This window comes from Macrobrachium rosenbergii, chromosome 1, assembly GCF_040412425.1.
Source record: "Macrobrachium rosenbergii isolate ZJJX-2024 chromosome 1, ASM4041242v1, whole genome shotgun sequence".
NCBI classification, from domain to species: Eukaryota; Metazoa; Arthropoda; class Malacostraca; order Decapoda; family Palaemonidae; genus Macrobrachium; species Macrobrachium rosenbergii.
The window spans coordinates 54145561-54163964 of NC_089741.1; the positions used below are offsets into that span (position 1 = coordinate 54145561).

The following is an 18404-nucleotide window of genomic DNA, read 5'->3' on the forward strand; positions in this document are numbered from 1 at the left end:
TCTCATAACTCCTTTCATCTTTTTTTATAATCATGTTAGGTCTTTTATGGCAACTTTTCCTTCATGAAGATTTGAAAATTTACTTTATTCATACAAGATTCCCGGATTACCGTTTAACTCTTGCGTAGGCTAACCTAGGATATTACCGCCGAGAAGACTGTACGTTTTTATATGACAAATATACCAAGCAATTAAATATCGATGTGTGCGTTCCGTGACATAAATACTGATTTTTCCCTTAATCGTTTAAGTATGGCTTTGAGATTTTTAATTTCCTTACATCTAGAGTGAAGATCTTCAAGTGATGATAATTGTCACTTAACGAAGTAGTCATATTTTACATGTTTCCTTTGAAGAATAGTTTTCTCTCTCTCTCTCTCTCTCTCTCTCTCTCTCTCTCTCTCTCTCTCTCTCTCTCTCTTTTGACAAATTCACCTGCCGTACCTCGAGAGAACTTTTTGTTTTATTCAGAAGTCGTTGGAAAGAAGCAGTTTCTCCTTCGGGGTGGAAATTCCCTGTTATTTCCGTTTCCTCTTTGTCCTAGAAACGCGAGGTCGTGCAGCATAACATTCTCGGGCAAAGAGGGCTTACTCTTCCCCCATACAAGAGGTGTCTAATGACTTCCCCCCTCGTGTTTTGGACCTTCAGATGTATCAAGGATAGTCGCAAGACGAGAGGTCGCCTTCCTAACTGCTCGTAAGACCGTTCAACTTTTAAGCCCAAGGAGATCCAGGTCTTACCTCAAAAATAAAGAACCGCCAAAAATGGTCTCTTGCATCTTGACAATTGGTTGTTCTTGTCATCCTCTTCGTTTTTCATTCTCTTTTTATACTTATCATTCAGGCCAGTTCTCTCCTCTACATTTGCAAGAAAGAGCCACAATATTCTGTAGTTTGCGTCGCTCGGTTTGTACCCTCAATTTCATTTCCAAGTTCACAGCTGAACGGAATGCTGATGCCCGACTAAACAAACAGAATAGACGCGAAAAAGTTCAGTCCATACACATTTTTTTCCCTCTGCGAAAGCTGACGTGAGTGATAAAAACCATCGAGTGTAAACTGCGTATGTGGACGGGTTTCGTCGTCCAAGTGGAGTACGCGGGAGGAAGAATAAAGTTTTAGGGTTTTATGTCACAAATTATTTGTGCGCCATGTTTCTTTTTCGTTTTATGTTTTGTGGAAGGGATTCTTTTTTTTTTTAATCCGAGAATCGTGTAAATAAATTTCACATGAATTTTGTCTTGTGTAGTTTAATTTATTTTTATGTTGTGCAGATCGATATGTGATTAAAAGCTTTTAAGGTTATTCTTTCACAAAGCCTTAGTGTCTTTTCGCATGTTCAGCAGAATTTTTTTATATGCGGTAAATCTGAACATAATTGAATATTTTGAGACTACCTTGTTCACTTTTCTCCCACCAGTGAATTAACAGTTAAACTACGGGTTGATGGTAAAACAATACCTGCAGTCAGTATTATTGGTATTTTTTATTCGGCACAAGTGGGAAAATTCTCATATTAAATTCTGAGAGAGAGAGAGTATAAAACCATCGTCATTACCTTAAAGAATCCCTTGGTGCGAGTTATGAATGGCGAATGTGTGCCACAGGCGATGATTCTTGAAGTAGTGTGTGATTAATGTGGTGCTAATCCCTATTATGAACCGGTGTGTACTTGACAAATCATTGCCAGTGAAGGAAACTTGTAATAACTAGTTTCGTCAAAGCTCGCTCAATAATTGTAAGGGGAAACTTCTCCGGTGGAAATCGTATAATTGCCATGCATGTTGACGCTCACCTGCTTTGATATAGTATACGAGTTTTGCTTTGGTGCAATTATCATTCAGTAATTTGCATTTCATTCCGATGCGAGTGGAAGTCTAGTTTTATACTCCATGGGTTGATGGTTACCAAGTCTCAATCAGAAACGTCTAACAAGAAAATTGTTTTACCGTCATAAAATTGTATAAATTCCAGGAAACCACCTTCATGCCTCCCAGCAAATTTCATTGGTGGTCCCTATAAAAGTTATAATTAGGCAAACATTAAAGTGGCTGCTTTCTTTCGTGATCCATCGTCTTAAGCCAAAGTACACAAAGCACTGATGAGAGAGAGAGAGAGAGAGAGAGAGAGAGAGAGAGAGAGAATAAATGCTGGAGCGAAGAGGAAGGGAGAATTAATCACATGAGTTTTATTAGACAAAAGGTGTTTGAGGAAGCGAATGCTCTTAAAGCAAATAGAAGCAGCCGCCGTCTCAAAATGTGCAACCGTGTCTCGTGTTTTACTTGAATTCTTGAAATCTCATTACGTTCCCAGGTATCAAGTGTATATTTCTTTCAGCTCTTGAGTAATGATGAGATCCTTTCCTTTACTCATGGTAGTTTTTTTTTTAAATAATGATGGCACAATAGTTAGGTTTTCTTAATTAGTGGCATTGTCACAAGTGAATCGAAATTGTTTAGTGTTTTCAAAATGATGAGTTATTCAGGTACGGAGTCTTTAAGTACGTAGCGAGTCTGTCATGAACTACAACTATTATAGAAGCAGATGCTGATAACTGGTTGTTGTTCGTTGTTTATTGTATTTCATAATTAATTGGTAGGTTGTACCTCATCTACTCATAATTTTCTAACTGGGATTACTCTGTGTTATGAACTGCGCCTTCACTGATGACTTAAATTGATCAAACTTCTCTTTTGGGAGACCGTGCAGTTACAAACAGTAAGATAGAAACAACAGCTAGTACATAGGGCCAAAGCCTAAGTTCTGTTGAAAGAACGCCATTACCCGCCATAGAGTCTACTGGAAATATTAATTAGTAAAAATAGTTTTCGTTTTCAAGTGTTTTGTGTAAATTATTTCAAAACAAAATGCCAAGCATTTTTTCTTTTTCCTGTCAAAATAGCAAGAATCTGTTTTCGTTGTTCATTACATTATGATACATTTCAAAACTGTGTACGAAACGCGTCGGACTTTTGTGAGCGGTGGACATCGTTCGGCCATTGATTTTCCATCCATGATTTATGTCTCTGCAGAATATTTTGTGCTACCTGTATGTAGATACCGATTCACGCACTCAGTATAAATAATTCATTTGGAGATTATCATCGAAAAACGGAATGCTGATTTCCATAAATGCATTTTTGCTCGCCGAGAAACACAATAATATAGCGTCCAATATCAATATTTTCTTTTTCTAAACCAACTGGGCAAAGAGTATGGATCCTTCAGCCATCTTTAGTTATGGTCATGAAGAGTTTTCATTTCATGAAAGGTTTTGGCAGGTCAGCATTCTCTTTGCATCTGAATTTGTTTGGTTTCCAAAACCTTCGGCCTAATGGTTCTTAGCTTGTTAGTATCGATAAGATTTGTTTTTGTTACATTCTTTTTCCGAGTATGATCATTCTGGCGGGTTTACTGAAATTTATGTATAATAGAAGTTGAAACCACCAGTGTCAGTGTAGAATGCTGGGCTTGACAAGAAGGTATCCTTCAAGATCCTTATCGTATACAGTACTGTTGCTTCTGCTGTTATTGCTCTGAGGAAACAGAGTTTGTAATGGGCATAATTCAGTTTACTGTAAATGACAAACACTGTTACTTGTTTGAACATAGAAAACTACTGAACATGGGAGGGTAAGATGTCTGTGTTAAGTATACATTGACTTATATTTCATTGATTTAATACTGATGCAAGCATCTGGTAAATATATCATATATATTATCAAATCAAGATGCCACCATTATTTATCTCTGTTGTTTTGGTCTAATAAACCATTTGTCTTTTCTTCTGATTACCCTATGATGATTTCTTTCAAGGGAGAAGTCATTTCCCCTCCCTGAAAGTTTGGTAGCCGTCTCCATACAAGTGACAGATGCTTTATTTTTATTCCCTTGGCTGTTTTACCAGGTTTCTTCCACGTTCAAATTGTAACCGTAAATGTTTTCAGTTGTGCTACATTTGTATGAGTGTGTAGGGAATCCCAGCAATAAAGAGTTTACTCTTGGGGTACCTCGTTCTGTGTAACATCCACTGTTGGTAGTGTGTTTTCATCAAAGTGTGCAAATCGTATAGACCCTAATCTCAGATGTAAAATGTTCTGTTATTGAAGAGTGACCTTTCATTCTTGATTTGACGTGTGCGACCAAAGCGTTCAAACCTCTAATGCCTATTGCAGAATGGCGGGGATGCCAGGTGTTCCCACTTGGCAAGGAGTACCCCAGCCTCAGCTGCCCACTGGTCAAATGGCACAACTCCAGCAACCGACATCGATGGTGGGAGCTTACCCCGTACAGCAGTTCCAGGTATGTTGAGAGTGGCAGTGGGCATGGATGAGGCGACCGTAGTCATTCTCCGTTGGGAGCTGTGTCTCTCGTCCATGCCTCAGTCTACCCTCGTCTTTTTTACATTACTATTATTATATCATTACAGTTATTACATAGTCTCTTGCTGTTAAATACCTCTTTAAATGTTTCTTCTTCTTGTCTTAGTGCTGGAAGCTCAGTCTTTGTGTGTGTGTGTGTTCTTTTGTTTATTTTGTATTCACCTTAATTTTCCTTATTTTTCGTGTTTTCATTTTCTGAACTCAAAATCCGAGATGTGAATCTTTTATATCATAGCTTTGTGTATAATAGTGTGATTAGATCACTTCTATACCACTTCATTTGTCTCCATCACATGAAAGCTTTCCCTTTTCATTGTAGTAACCACAATGTGATGATGATGATAATTTTGCCAGATATCTTAATCTATCTCTTATGGTGAACTATTCTGTCTTGATGAAGCCTTTGTTTTCATTGATACTATTAATGCACATTTTTGATAAAGAAAAGTTAATGACTGTAAATTTTATATACCTCATGGCTTGTCTCAGTTACATTTTGTCTAGACAGTTACATGATTCTCATCTCAAAACACCTGAAACTGCATGCTGCAACAATAGCTCTTTTATCATTATTAAATGTTGTATACAAAAACTGCATGCGTTATTTCAAAGTTTTGTTTTTTTGTTTTTATTTCTTTTGTGGCAAAGAGTTTCTTATCCCACTGTTTAATATATAAATACATCTGCTTTACGTAACATTTAGTCATAATCTTACATATTCCTGTTATTAATTACATACTTGACTCAAGCTTCTCTTAATTGTTTTTTTTTAACATTATTGGTTACGGATACTGCATGCTAGAATAACAATTAAAGAGTGTGGTTTATGATAGACGTTGCACCATTGTTTCTTACTACAGTATCTTCATTAGGAATGTTACATGCTAGACTTCTATGAATTCTTATAGTATGAGTAAAACAGTACTGTCTTGAAAACGTGGCCACAGTTCTCCTTGGTAGGACCATTACTGAATTTTTTTCTCTCTCTCTTTTGCCAGTTTTAGAGAATATTGTATTGTAACTTGGCTCATGAAACCACATGCTAGACAACACTGTGCATTTGATATCCGGTGGATTGCATTAATTAACCCCTGTACCTGCTTTGGAGGACTGAATCAGTTTTTATTCGTTTTATTTCTCTTTATCTGTCTTTTTTACTCTTTATCTCTTTGCTGGTGTGATGAATTTTGACTCTCCTAAATTTTGGCATAATTTTACAGCTGTCGAGCCCCTACCTCCTGGGCAGCACCCCCGGCACCTTGGTGAGTCTTGGCCTGCCCCCTGGCCGCCCCTGCAGCCCCCTGGCGAAGTTCCCCTCCCCTCAGAAGTATCATCCCCCATGATCCCTCCCGAAAAAAATTACCCTCTCATTTTCATATCCCTTGGACCCCCGTGTTAACCAAGTGTTTTCCCATCATACCACACGGGGTAAACGGATGCCCACCCATTCACGGTCTTTTCCTCAAGTTTCTGATTTGTACGAATTAAGGAGGCTCATTTTTATCCTCGGAAATTTTATAGTTAAAATGATCCTGAAACAGCCTTTTGGGACAACTCTTGAATGAGTAGGCATCCTTCAGTAGATTTAGCATCAGTCGTAAATTTATATTATACACAATTATTTTATTTTTTTTTTGGTAAAGATATATGGTTTTATTTGTCGTCATTCATGTCTAGTCTTTAACAGAATCATTCGCAGCCCTAAATATTGGCCATACCAAAGTGTATGTCAGTTCTGTACTTATGTATTTTTTTTTTCTGAGAAGGAACAAGTCTGTTTTTTAAAGTATTGATGTAACATACATTCTGGACAATCTTTTGCATTTTTCACAGTTCATAACTGAGAGTTTTAAAAGTTAAACTGAAATTTAAGGTGTAACTATAATTTGCTTGGAAGAGTTATAAGAATCAAACTGAAATCTGAAGGTGTACCTCTACTTTGCCCTGAGAATAAGAACGGTGAAGATCTAGATCCAGCAAATCCAGTGTTGCTTCATAAATTAATAAGTCTTACAGGATAACAGTTTTGAATAATGACCAAGCTCTCTCAGCATCAGAAGCTGAAGGCTATGTGATTTTTAAATGTTTGAAGTAAAATTTATTTTATTTTCATAATTTCTGTCAGTAGTAATATTGCTACATAGAGATTATCTCCAGCTAATTCCATAATCTTCCGATGAATTTCACTTGTTACAATTTAAAAATCTTCATCTTAAAAATCCGTATCACATGCTACAACTATGAAACAGGAATTACTAAATAAAAAATTTGATCTGTTTCTCATATTTATGACTGCTTCTTGTGCGTGAGGAAGAGTAAACTTTTAGTTGTGCATACCTTGTCTGTTAGTATTGCACAGAAAAGGCAAATAACATATCTATATTAATTATGGGACACCGATTTGCATCATAATGAATTGCCCTACTGAATAACTGTCACAGCCGGAAGAAAACCCATCCAGATGTAATCCTATAGGTGAATGTACAAAATTTAATGTACAAAATTTTCTTGGTTACTGACCTCTGATACATCAGATGGCATAAACTGTTATAAAACTTAGAAACTTAAAAAAAACTCCTTTGTGTCTACAGCCTGTACTAGTTTTTTTCGGAATATCAGTTCACTGATCACATGGATAAAATCTAGTGCATTGTATTGTAGCAGTACTTTAATATCCCAGAGGTTCATTTGCAACCGAGGCTCCCTGCTGTCTAGGATCAGCTTTTACAGTATTGAATAACTTGAAAGTACAGAAGAACACGTCATTGGTTTGACCAATATGGAGGATAGCGAGGATATTGCTGCCAAAGAAGTCCACTTTTCTTAACGAAAGTTAACTTTAACTGCCCCAGCACTGCTGGCTGGCACTGGTGTTTTTACTGTCTGAATTTTTCTTTTGTAGCATTGCTAAAGTTTTCATTTGTTCAATTGGAAATCTGTGTATATCTGTAGGTATGCATAGATATTCGTAGTAAATTTTTAATACAGTATGTGTGATTACATTTATATCTGAATCAAACTACTTGAAAATCTAAAGACATAAATTAGTAACTTATATCCCTAAATTAAAACGTAGTTGTCAGGGTTTTGATTATTATTGGTGCATGAATTTTTTGCGTTTTGTTTCTTTGGTTTTAGATCTGGGGTTTTCACCTTTATAATACAGTAAATGCTCCTAAATAGTAATTATTCAGGAACGGTCAAGAAGGCTTGAAAAATTGCCCTAATACATTTCATTCATAACAGTGTTTCATGGTACCCTGTCAGCCCCAGCCATGTTTTTTTCAAGCAGTTTCAAAATTTTTTAAGGACAAATTTTTAGCAAATTACATCTTTTTTACTGCATGCTTTACTGTTTCAGATTTGCATCTTTAAATATTTAAGGATGTTGCTGATACTGTTGCTTAAATTTTTATCATAATTTGCTAAATACTTAGCTTGGATTAAGGAATAACATTTCTTATTGATGATGCTTTGCTGTATACTGCAAGTGCTGTAAATGTAGAAGTGAGTTCAAAAACTTTCAAGAGTTGTATCATCATCGGTTTAATACTACTACTGCTAAGGGAAGAGAAAATCTTTAGACATATTTTTTTATTTTTTCAACACATTCTCCATTTTCCTTCAGTAAATCAACCTTGTGTAAAAAATAGAGATATTTACATTTGTAGGTTCTTTTATACTCAGTGCTGTGAGTTCTTATATATTATTTCAAGAAAGTTTACATAAGGCATTGTATATTGTACTGTTCAGTTTTTGTTGCTGTTAATATTGCTGTCTGTTAAAAATGCCTTTGAGACACAAGAATAATTGCAAGGATACCGGTGAATATAGAAATTTATTTTAAAAAATGTGAATATAAAACTATAATACATTAATTGGTCAACTTTTTTATACTTGAAAACAGAGAGAACACACACACACAAATCAGACTATACAACAGTAAAATTTGAAGTCATGACATTGCTGGATGCAAATTTTTTGTGTAATGCTTCACTTCACAGTGGTAATCAAAAGAGACTATCAAACAAAGAATGAATGCAATTAACCAGTGCATTATGCATGGCACACTTTGGATAGTTCAACATAACATCTGCACTGCTCTCTGCCTGTTATTCTTCATGTGTTTACTTTGGTCTCTTCTTACTGACCTGTTCAACTTCTTAAACTTCATCTTGCTCCCCTTTTCATCTCTTAATTTGAGGAAAAATAAAAACAACTTCAAGGAAATCTGGAAATATGACCTGTGCCTGTTCATCATCATCACCTGCAATGCTGTGCAACTCAAAGGGCCTCGTGAAATTCTACCACTCATGTCTGTCCTCTGTCTTCTAGTGCCACAAGTCTCCAGCTTCCCATCTCAGTTTTCACTTACGTAGTACAGGTCTTCCAATGTTTCATGGTGCTAGGAGGAGCCAGCTGGCACTACTCTCAAATTATTCTTCCTTGGGCAGCGCGGAAAACATGTCCAAGTTATTTCTCACTTTATCTTTCTATCTGAGGCCTAATATTATTCAAAAGTTTTGTTCTTGAATCGACAAAATCTGTTGGATAGTTTCATTGTTATACTGTACCATGATTTATGCCTGTATAGCAATAATGATTATATTACTCTAATGTATAATCTTTCTTTTGTATGTAATCCAGTCTATTTGAATTCCAAAATTTATTCAGCCTACTCAGTACCTGATTTAGCTTTTAATTATTCCCTAAAGTCCAACTTACGAGAATCTGTTTTGGGTATCATTTTTCTTAGATATTTGAAAGATTTTACTTCATTTATCCTTTTTTCATCTAGTGTTTTATCATCCATTTGTGCATACTCTATCCTCTATTTCTGTGTTTCTTAGATTTATCCTAGGTCCCATCTTTTTAGTTTTATGATGCATTCTGTTGAGCAAGCTTTGTAAATATTTATAGAGTTTTGCTGATTAACACAGTGTCATTTGAGTACTCTAGTCTATCAGGTTTCTCTTACTATTCCAGTCTCAATTTTCTATTTCATCTTCAAACTACTTTTCTTCCATATAAACTCCATTATTAGGGCAAGCAGGTGACATACCATTCCCTTGTAGCACCCCACCATTTACAGCTATTTCATTCAACAAGATTCCATCATCAGTATTGATATTTTATAACTGTAAAAACAGATGCAGTCTGCACATTATAATTTAAAACTCTTTCTACTAATGTAACTACAGTGCAGTATTTTCATTTCGGTATTTCTACTGAAAAGCTAGTTGAGAATATTACACTTGAGAACCATAAAAATAGGCTTTGTATATTTTACTTGAAATTAAAAGCATTGGTGGAACCAAGTTGTGTAGACTTTTAGTTGGGAGGAGGTATAATAGGACAAGAGAAATAATATGAGTACAGGATAATATATTATGTTTAAAGTAGTCTGATTTTGAGGGTCATATTTTAAGATTGAGTTGATATGCTTTGGATAAGATATTTTCAGAGATGAAAACAGGCAGAATTGTCATTAGTTAGGAAATACTGAGCTAAGCAAGTTGATATATTATGGTGGTTTGATGTCAATAGAAATCTTTGGTCACATTAAATAAGACTGGAAACAATGAGTAGAAACAGTAAAAATAAAATTGTAAATACCCTGTAGTATTTCAGGTTCTTGGCATTATTTATTTATGAAAATTATTCCATTGTAATTTTTGTGGAAGTCTATAATTAATTAGAGTGAATAACAATATAAAAATTGTGAAATTTTTCCATTGTAGTTTTAAAGACAATTTTTAAAACAGGAAGGAATAAGAAAAATCATGTATCTCCATGCACTTTGATCACATGCTAGTTTTGGCGGACTGAAGTCCTGTGAGCTATTATGGTAAAATTTCTAGTTAAAATTGTTTATCCAAACAGTTTTTCTTATTTTCAGTTGCTCCCCTCATGAATTCATTACTTATCCTACCATTATGATGTAGTCATGAATTTTCTATTTTAACTTTGGCTTTGCCCCACGGTTGTAAAATCTAAGCCACTCTTGGTTCCACTCCTGTTTGTGTGAGCGAATTATATTTTGTGCCCTATCAGTTCAGAAGGGTAAATCTAGTTATATTTTTGAACAATTATTTTCTATTCATAATTCTTTGTGCTTTAGGTAGTTTCTGGAGGCTAGGTTAACCGAATTTGTTTGGCCCTTCAACCAGTTTTCTTCTATCAGTACTTCTGGCAATTCCTTTGCTATAGCTGGCTCCAGCAACAGGCAGTGGAGACATTTTTATGTGAATGTATCCAACTGGAAATTTCTCAGTAATTATATCAACAAAAGTGCACTAACTTCAAATCAGTGTAACATGAATGGCGAGTTGACAATTTAAATGTCACAAAACAATATATTCCCTACATAAATTTAATACCTACAACAATAATATAAAATTTTTGAGAGGAAAATGTTCAAGAGAAAAATTATTGTAATACCAATGAAAATAACAGAGTTTAGACCTATCCTCACCCACTAGTTACAGAATCTCAAACTCGAAGCCTTTGTTGCCAAATTTTTATGGGTAAAAGTTAATGTTTTATGTGCCCACTACCACCACAAGTTCTTAGGGTAACTGGCATGAAAAAAAAGTTGTACTTTTCACATGAAGGTTACCATAAAAAGTAATGAATTTAGCAACTGAAGGAGGACACTATTTTAGAGAAATAATTTTTTACAGGAATTCTAAGCTCCTTGATATATAATAAAACTTTTAATTTCCATATACAAAATAAGGTATCTAAACTTTTGTAATATAAAAAATATTCTGTTGCAACTTCCTCCGGGTGCCACCTCAAAATTTTCTCGGCCTTTCTTCCAGCAACCATCAATACTTTCATAACATATTCAAGCAACGGTATTCCTCTAAAATTTCAACATTATAGTCCATCCCTTTTGCCTTGATTAGGTTTTCACATGTTCTGGATATAATGATTGGCTCTCCAACTGCTTGGTAAATCATTTATTCCAAGTGGTCCTCAGGCTTTTCCTTTTTTCACCTTTATTGTGTACTGGTCCCTCTATTATACTGACACCCTCCAGTTTGTCTCCATCTTTCAAACGATTTTTGAAGTACTGACATTTTACTGTCTTTCTTTCCAGTATTAATTTCCACTTCTTTGTGTAATAATAGTTACACATGCACTTGAGAATTCACAGGAAATAGGATACTTTAGAAAAAAAAAAGTTTAACTATAGAGATTATAGAGATACTACTGTACTTATATTTTACCAGTACTGTACTCAAAACATTGTTATGGTAATACCTTCAAAACTTCCAATACAAAGCTACATGACAAATGCTTGTATGATTTTAGGATTAATTTCAAAGCAGTGCTTAGGAAACCTGATGATGATGATTTTTTTTGTACAATACATTATAAGAATTAGATTAAATATGCAGTGAATTGAAACCTGACTCATGATTCATTTTTGTACAATACATTATAAGAATTAGATTAAATATGATAATAAACTTGACTCACTTCAGTATTTTATAGCAATAATAGGAAGCAGAGAATGTCTTTAACTTGCATTGTCAGTAAGAAAAGATGTCGCCTTGAATTGAACAGATCTTGGTTTTTTTCTTAGTCATGTTATGTATGAAGTGTAGATTTAAAATATTTTTTTTTTAGAATACTTTCAAAAATTCATATTGTAATAATGACAATGTTTCATATGGTATAAATGAAAAATTTTGCCTCCAAAAAAATTGCAGTATAGATTCATGCATGATTACTAGACAGAGACAACATAAAGTTGTGGTTATAATGTGTAGCATATTTTGTTAGAGGCTTAAAAGGAATTAGACAGTTATGAAACTACCAACAAGTGCACACACATAACCAGGCTTTATGGTCTGTATCTTCAGTATGATAAAGTGCATTAGGAAATGTAAAGTAAGGGTAAAATCTAGAATGTCAGTTAAAGATGCTACATATATTACTTTTTGGAAATAAAGAATGCCAATCTTTAAATAAGTTATCAGGATAAAATTGTGTTTTTATTCCCTTCAGGTGCAGTAATGGATGAGGTGTAGGACACTGATGAAGGTCCTCCCCATCCTTCTCCTCCTCCTCCTCCTCCTCCTTTGGACGGCGGAAGCATCACAAGATGTCACACTAAACTCCTCTGACTATGTGATATGTCGCCGACAACGCAGTGTTTAGTGGATATCATGATTGTTAATGCTGCAGTTCTTAATCTCGGTGTTTGTGGGCAGACTTTTGGCGAGCGTTGGGTGATGGGGCCTCGCGTGGCGCTGACCTGTCATGACCCGAGTTACACCAAACCACATGTTAAGACCTAACTGGAGTGATGATGTGCGGTAGTTTTCATTCACTCTTGTCTTGGTGCTCACCCTCGTGTCAACCCTCAACCAACCAACACCATAATGTTGTCACACCAGCGAGAAGGGGGCTGTTGCATGGAATTTCAATAAGCTCAGTTTTCTATTGAAAAATCATGAAAATTTCACTTGCTGAAGTACTGTACAAAGGCTCCACTATAGCGCTGAGTCACAACAGATCCTGGACACATCAGCAGAGCACACTTACATCTGTAGGAGAGCTACTAAGGCTGTTTTCAAGTGTCATAGGAGCGCAGTAGTTGTAGCTTTCAAGACTGTATTAACGCACAAAGAGTCCACCACGGGTAACATGGGTGCATAGCAGAGCCGTGGGCGTGCAAATACAGTGATCCTTCCAAAACAAATGAGGACATGGGCTTGAGAAGTCCGCCCATACCGGTCAGCTCATGCTGAGGTCCCGTCGCCTTCTGTGTGGTCTCTGCAATGTTGCTGGTTTCATTGAAGACTCGATCAGACGTAGTATCATTTGGTGTGCAGACCCTCGGACAAGCGTCAGTATATTTATAATTGCAGTGAAGAACCTCCCACGAGCTTCATCTCCTGTGCAGACCACCTAAGTACAGTAACAGTGCACCACATATCACATTATGATTATGAAGAAACAGCAACATTTGCAATTACAGCCACCAGCATGTACATAAGAAATATATAGTGCAATATAACTAAGATATAACAATGCCCTCTTACATAATTTAATGAGCACAGATAGTGGTTAAAAGCGTTGTTATATTTGTGTGCGAGGTTCTATATTTTCTTATGGTATTGTATAATGGGTTTTGAGAAATAATGGTAATATTTTGTTTAAGAGGGCTTGGTATGTTGATGCTCGCAATGTACAAAGACTCATTATGGGAATCTGGTGACTATGTTAAATGGGACACTCTTGATGTGTGTATAGATGGTGGGTGTGTGATGTGGTCTGTAGGATGCTCCCCAGAACCCATGTAGTTAGTTGTAGGCCGATTCCTTTGGTTATTTTTTGTGACTGTTGAGTGATTATAATATGTTTGCCAGCCCGTAGTTTAAGTGTGTGCCGTCAGTGTGGAGCCTCACCCTAGATATCTGTATAGGTGTCGCCAAGCTTGTAGTGTGCGCTAGTCACTCAGTGGGCCTGTAGCGGCCCCGCTGATGCCGCCGCTGAAGCCGCCGCAGCATGAGCCACGGGACAGTATCGTAGCCTCCTGTAGCCAAATGCTTAGTGTAAGGCAGTCTTGTATACCGACGGTAGTGTAGTGCAGCGTATTGGGGCTGTGCCTGCTGGGCTGCAGCTGGTCAGTTCCTTTGGTCTATCACAAAGTTGCTGAAAAGCAATGAGATGGATTTTAGACAACTGACCATGGGCATTATAGGCAGCCCTGCCTCTGGCTGCCAAGACTCAGTACAGTACTGCTGCTTGCGGGCTGGGGTTGCCGTAGACCCGCCCACAGCAGGACGCCCCACCCGCCTGCGACAAACCACTCTGAACTGCGGTCAGCTTTCACTAGGTTAATAAGAAGAATGTAATATATATTCATAATATAATGATACATATATACTGCATAGAAAATATGCACTATCTATCGTACGTAGGTTGTCCCAGGTGCCGCGTAGATAGCCAGGTAGCGAAGGTAGGGGCGTTGTCAATAACCTCGCCCACACCACTGGTAGGCAGCCTTTAGGGCTCTTGTGTTTGTTACAGGGGCTCTGGAGGCTACTGGCGGGGGTGGGGGGATGACATCTGCTCTTCATGGCTGCCTCCCTTCCCTCCCCGTGCCAATACGGGTCTTAAGTAAAGGCAGTTGGCTTCACATAACGCTAGGTCGTATAAGAGAAACTCATCTTGAGAAGTGCACATAGTTGTCTACCATGAGCAACTTCATATGCATTAAGTATTAAAATATGCTTCAGTATTAAGTGTTAGTATTATGCAAAACAAAGTATAACAGTGTTGTTTGGTATTGTCAATGGGCTGCATAGGCCTTGCTTGTGGTACGACCTGGCATAGTGGAGCCTCTGCGGCTAGTCCAGATCCATTCCACCACCAGACTGTCACAGGTGGCAGCTGATGGGAGGGTTGGGTTAGGACCCAGCCCTGAATGGAGAGCCAAGAGGGCCGCAGGTCATTGTTTGTCGTTATTGTTGTGGTAAGTGGGCACCGGAAACCCACTGTTGAGTCGTGAAATTGCCTGCCATCCAAATGTTGGGCAGGAGTCTTGATGACTTTATATGATATTGTAATTGTAGAAATAATATTGGTGGTGTTTATTAACAGAAGGCAGAAATCTAGTCAATATTATTTTGTTTTACAGAGTTGATAATGAGAGTATTTTTACATGTGAAAACACTGTCTATTTATTATTATTTTTGGTATACATTCATTTTGGCATCGTGAGGAATGCCGCGTCTTCTCCGCCATCATACTCCTCAGACCCTGACCTTTCTTCCCAAAGTAGAAAAACCCTTATCAATTGGTACAATAATCTGGTAACACGTGATATATTTAACTGTTAAATGCCATTATACTAAGACACAAACTTACCTTTGATACTGTAGTAAAAATACCAAATGAGGTTGCTGTACCAGTACCTTTTTCACTTGTTGCATAATAAATATACTACTACTCTTACAAGGAAAACCATCATTAGCAATGATCCGTAGTTGCTTAATGGCAATCATATTCCCAAGAATTTTACATTTGTTGACAGTGGTGGGTTTGAAAGGGTTTTATCATTTTCAACTTGAGAGTAAGGGATGCTGGAGTGTGATAACGGAAGGTGCGTGCTTCACTCCGAGCGCAGTCAAAGCCAGCTGTTGTGTGTGCTGTTATTTCCACCAGCAGCTTGTGCTGGATTTCAACAACTGCCAGCCGCCATGGAGCGTACAATCATTCGTTGCATGTTCGGTTCCTTTATTTCTGTGGGTGGAAATGTTATATTTTTAGCACTGAGATACTCGGAAAGTAAAGAATTATAACAGGATTAATATTTACTTTTCAGGAGAAAATCCTAAACTTTACAGTTATCAGATTAGAGTTTTATACTAACAAAAGGTAACAATGATTGCCATTGGGTAGCTGTGTTTTAATACCCATACAATGTTTGCATCCAAAAAAAAACTCCAATAAACACATGCGTTTACATGTATGATGAAAAATTGAAATTAGATTGTATGGATTTCATTCTGACGACAATACAGCGACTACTAGATATACATATATATATATACCGTATATATCCACGAAAACTACCTTATAGCACTCAGGTAGATTACCTTCTGTCCCAATATGCCAGCAAATTCATGAAATTCATACTAGAAAACCAGCTAGTCATAATGAAATCCAAAGCCAAAGTATGATTGTATAGTTCTTTTTTACATGTGCAGTCTGTACTGTATTATGCCATTTATACAATGAAGACACAGTTGTTGTAGATATAATAAAATGGACTGTAGTAAATGCTAGAGTGGACTAAGAAATGGAACAATTTAAAAATAAAAGAATGGATAAAAAATACCTGCTTGTTATTTGTCCTTTAATGTATACTCTCCATCCTTTGTATTTTTCTTCATTTTCCAGTTATAAGGTTGAATTTCTTCCTGAAGTACAGCAGCTTTTCCTGCTCAAAAGTTACATTCTGAAATTCAAATTTCCACATCAGTACACAGCACTATTCCTGCTTAAAAATTACTCTCACTGGCTTCATAAAATAAAGTAACACAAGTTGCAATCATCTTAAGCACAATAGCTGTTGCTTTCCATCTCAAGTTCCCAAAGCACCATAGTTGACTTCATGAAGCTCAACATGCCCTACATGAAGCTCAACATGCCCTATATAAGAACAGGAAAATTACTGTTCCACCAACAAACTAGCCAACTTGCTGAATGAGGCTTGGCTGACCTTCCTTAAGATGACACTGGTTCAACATACCTGACCAGTCTTAATAGTATGTTCGCAACAACATAAATCTGAAGTTAACCAGCAACAAGACTTCACCTAAACAAATTCCTTACTCTTCCTCAATAAGTCAAAAGAGGTAATAGCAATGACCAATACACACGCATTTTCCTTAATAAGGTTAAGCATACAATTAGTGAGTAGAGGATTTTCTAAGAAAGTAAAATTCATTTCATACTAAAAATATAAAGAAAAAGACCATTCTGACACCACTTCCATTACCTCAGAAGCAGAAGTTATCACAAATTGTCAAATATCAGTCTGAAGCACCCAAGATTAAAAAATAAGGCACTCCAGTCTTGCAGACTGACAAAACACTTAGCACTAGCCAGTACAGTACTGTACCAGTTGGTGGAACACTGCCAAAGTGAAATAATGTTTCAGTTATCTTCTTTAGTAACATAAAACCAAAGCCAATACATTATTTCCATGAAATTACATTTCCCTCACTGCTGGGAAATTGCAAACAATCTCAAATATACTAAGAATATAAGTGAATAAGAAAGGGAAAGACAAATATATGCATATCAAAATAAACCTTGCATATCTATACATCAAGTGAAATAGTTTTGAGATCCTGTAAAAATACTAGTCTATAAAATGCCAAGTGGAATTTTTAAAAGCAGGATATCCAAATAGTTTTTAAGTTCACATAAATAATATTGCAATGAATCTATTAAATTACAAATACTGTATAAAAATCTCAAAAATATTCTTTTATCCAAACATTAAAACCTCCACTACTATATATCCTCAAAGAATCAGGAACCTGATACTGATTTGCAATTAAAATGTTATGGCTTGTGAACCTCAATCAAAAACAAATGAAAACTAACCCAAATATGAAAACCTAACCCGTGTATAAACATTAGCTAAATACATTCAACAATGTCTGGCATGTACCAAACTTTAAAGATACTCATAGAAGAATCTCAAGTACTAATTGGCTAGGTAAACATTGCTAGGTAGAGTAGCAGTGACGTGAACTGAAAACATAATGAAGATCCATTATAATATATTTCAAGAAAACCAACTTACTAGTTTTAAGTAAATCCAGGAAGAAAGTCAAGATTAAAAAAATCCCTGAGAAAAGGATAAAAGGAAGGCCTAGCCTCTAAGACAATTTTTCCTCAACATTTTGGGATTCAAAAATTCCAAGAAGGTAGTGATCACTTTCATTCTACATTTGCAGGGCCAAAATAATTCCTTTAAATCTTCCAAAAAGGCTAAACCTTAAAAATCACAAAGAAATGAACAGTTCTACTAGCTGCAGTCAAGGAAGACCACAAAACTGAAATACTACATATACAGATTTTCTGTGCTTTGCACAGAGCTAAAGAGACTTCAAATCTTTCAGATAGAAGCAGAAGAATGACTTTTACAAAGAAAAGCTACAACCTAGACAACTGAAAGACATTGCCATACCTGACTGAGACATCCTACCAATATTCAATTATGAGCTCAAATAGCAAAATAAGAATCCCATTATTTTGAAACATCAGACTGGCATACTTGACTGAACTGCTTTAGCTTGGGCAGTGAACTGAAAATATAAAGGTTGAATTAAATAGATGAAGCAGTGGACAGGAAAAATGATATGTCTACAGCAAATCATGTTTTTCAAACACACCCATTAATCACAAACAGCCTTATTCTGTGCAACAGCTCTTTTCAGTATCACCTGGTAAATCCTGAAAGACAAAAGGCCTCACTATGTAT

The 18404-nt window shown here is 36.3% G+C and overlaps 2 protein-coding genes across 11 annotated transcripts in view; one reads left to right on the forward strand and one right to left on the reverse strand.

The window, feature by feature from the left end:
* The window catches only part of LOC136837231 (cytotoxic granule associated RNA binding protein TIA1), a 661273-nt gene extending 645126 nt beyond the window's left edge, over window positions 1–16147 (forward strand). For 4 of the 5 annotated variants that reach the window (XM_067101991.1, XM_067102035.1, XM_067102166.1 and 1 more), the window contains 3 exons: window positions 4175–4301; window positions 5602–5643; window positions 12401–16147. In XM_067101991.1, coding sequence (XP_066958092.1) covers window positions 4175–4301; window positions 5602–5643; window positions 12401–12409 — 178 coding nt within the window. In that variant the 3' untranslated portion in view covers window positions 12410–16147. The remainder of the gene's footprint in view (window positions 1–4174; window positions 4302–5601; window positions 5644–12400) is intronic. The other variant, XM_067102097.1, reaches the window with a different exon arrangement.
* A 97-nt stretch (window positions 16148–16244) lies between these two features.
* Window positions 16245–18404, reverse strand: part of LOC136837494 (uncharacterized) — a 214960-nt gene continuing 212800 nt past the window's right edge. For 4 of the 6 annotated variants that reach the window (XR_010852712.1, XR_010852720.1, XR_010852721.1 and 1 more), the window contains 2 exons: window positions 18111–18228; window positions 16245–16364 (listed from right to left, as the gene is read on the reverse strand). The gene's annotated coding sequence lies outside the window, so the exon portion shown is untranslated. The remainder of the gene's footprint in view (window positions 16365–18110; window positions 18229–18404) is intronic. The other 2 variants (XR_010852705.1, XR_010852722.1) reach the window with 1 other exon arrangement.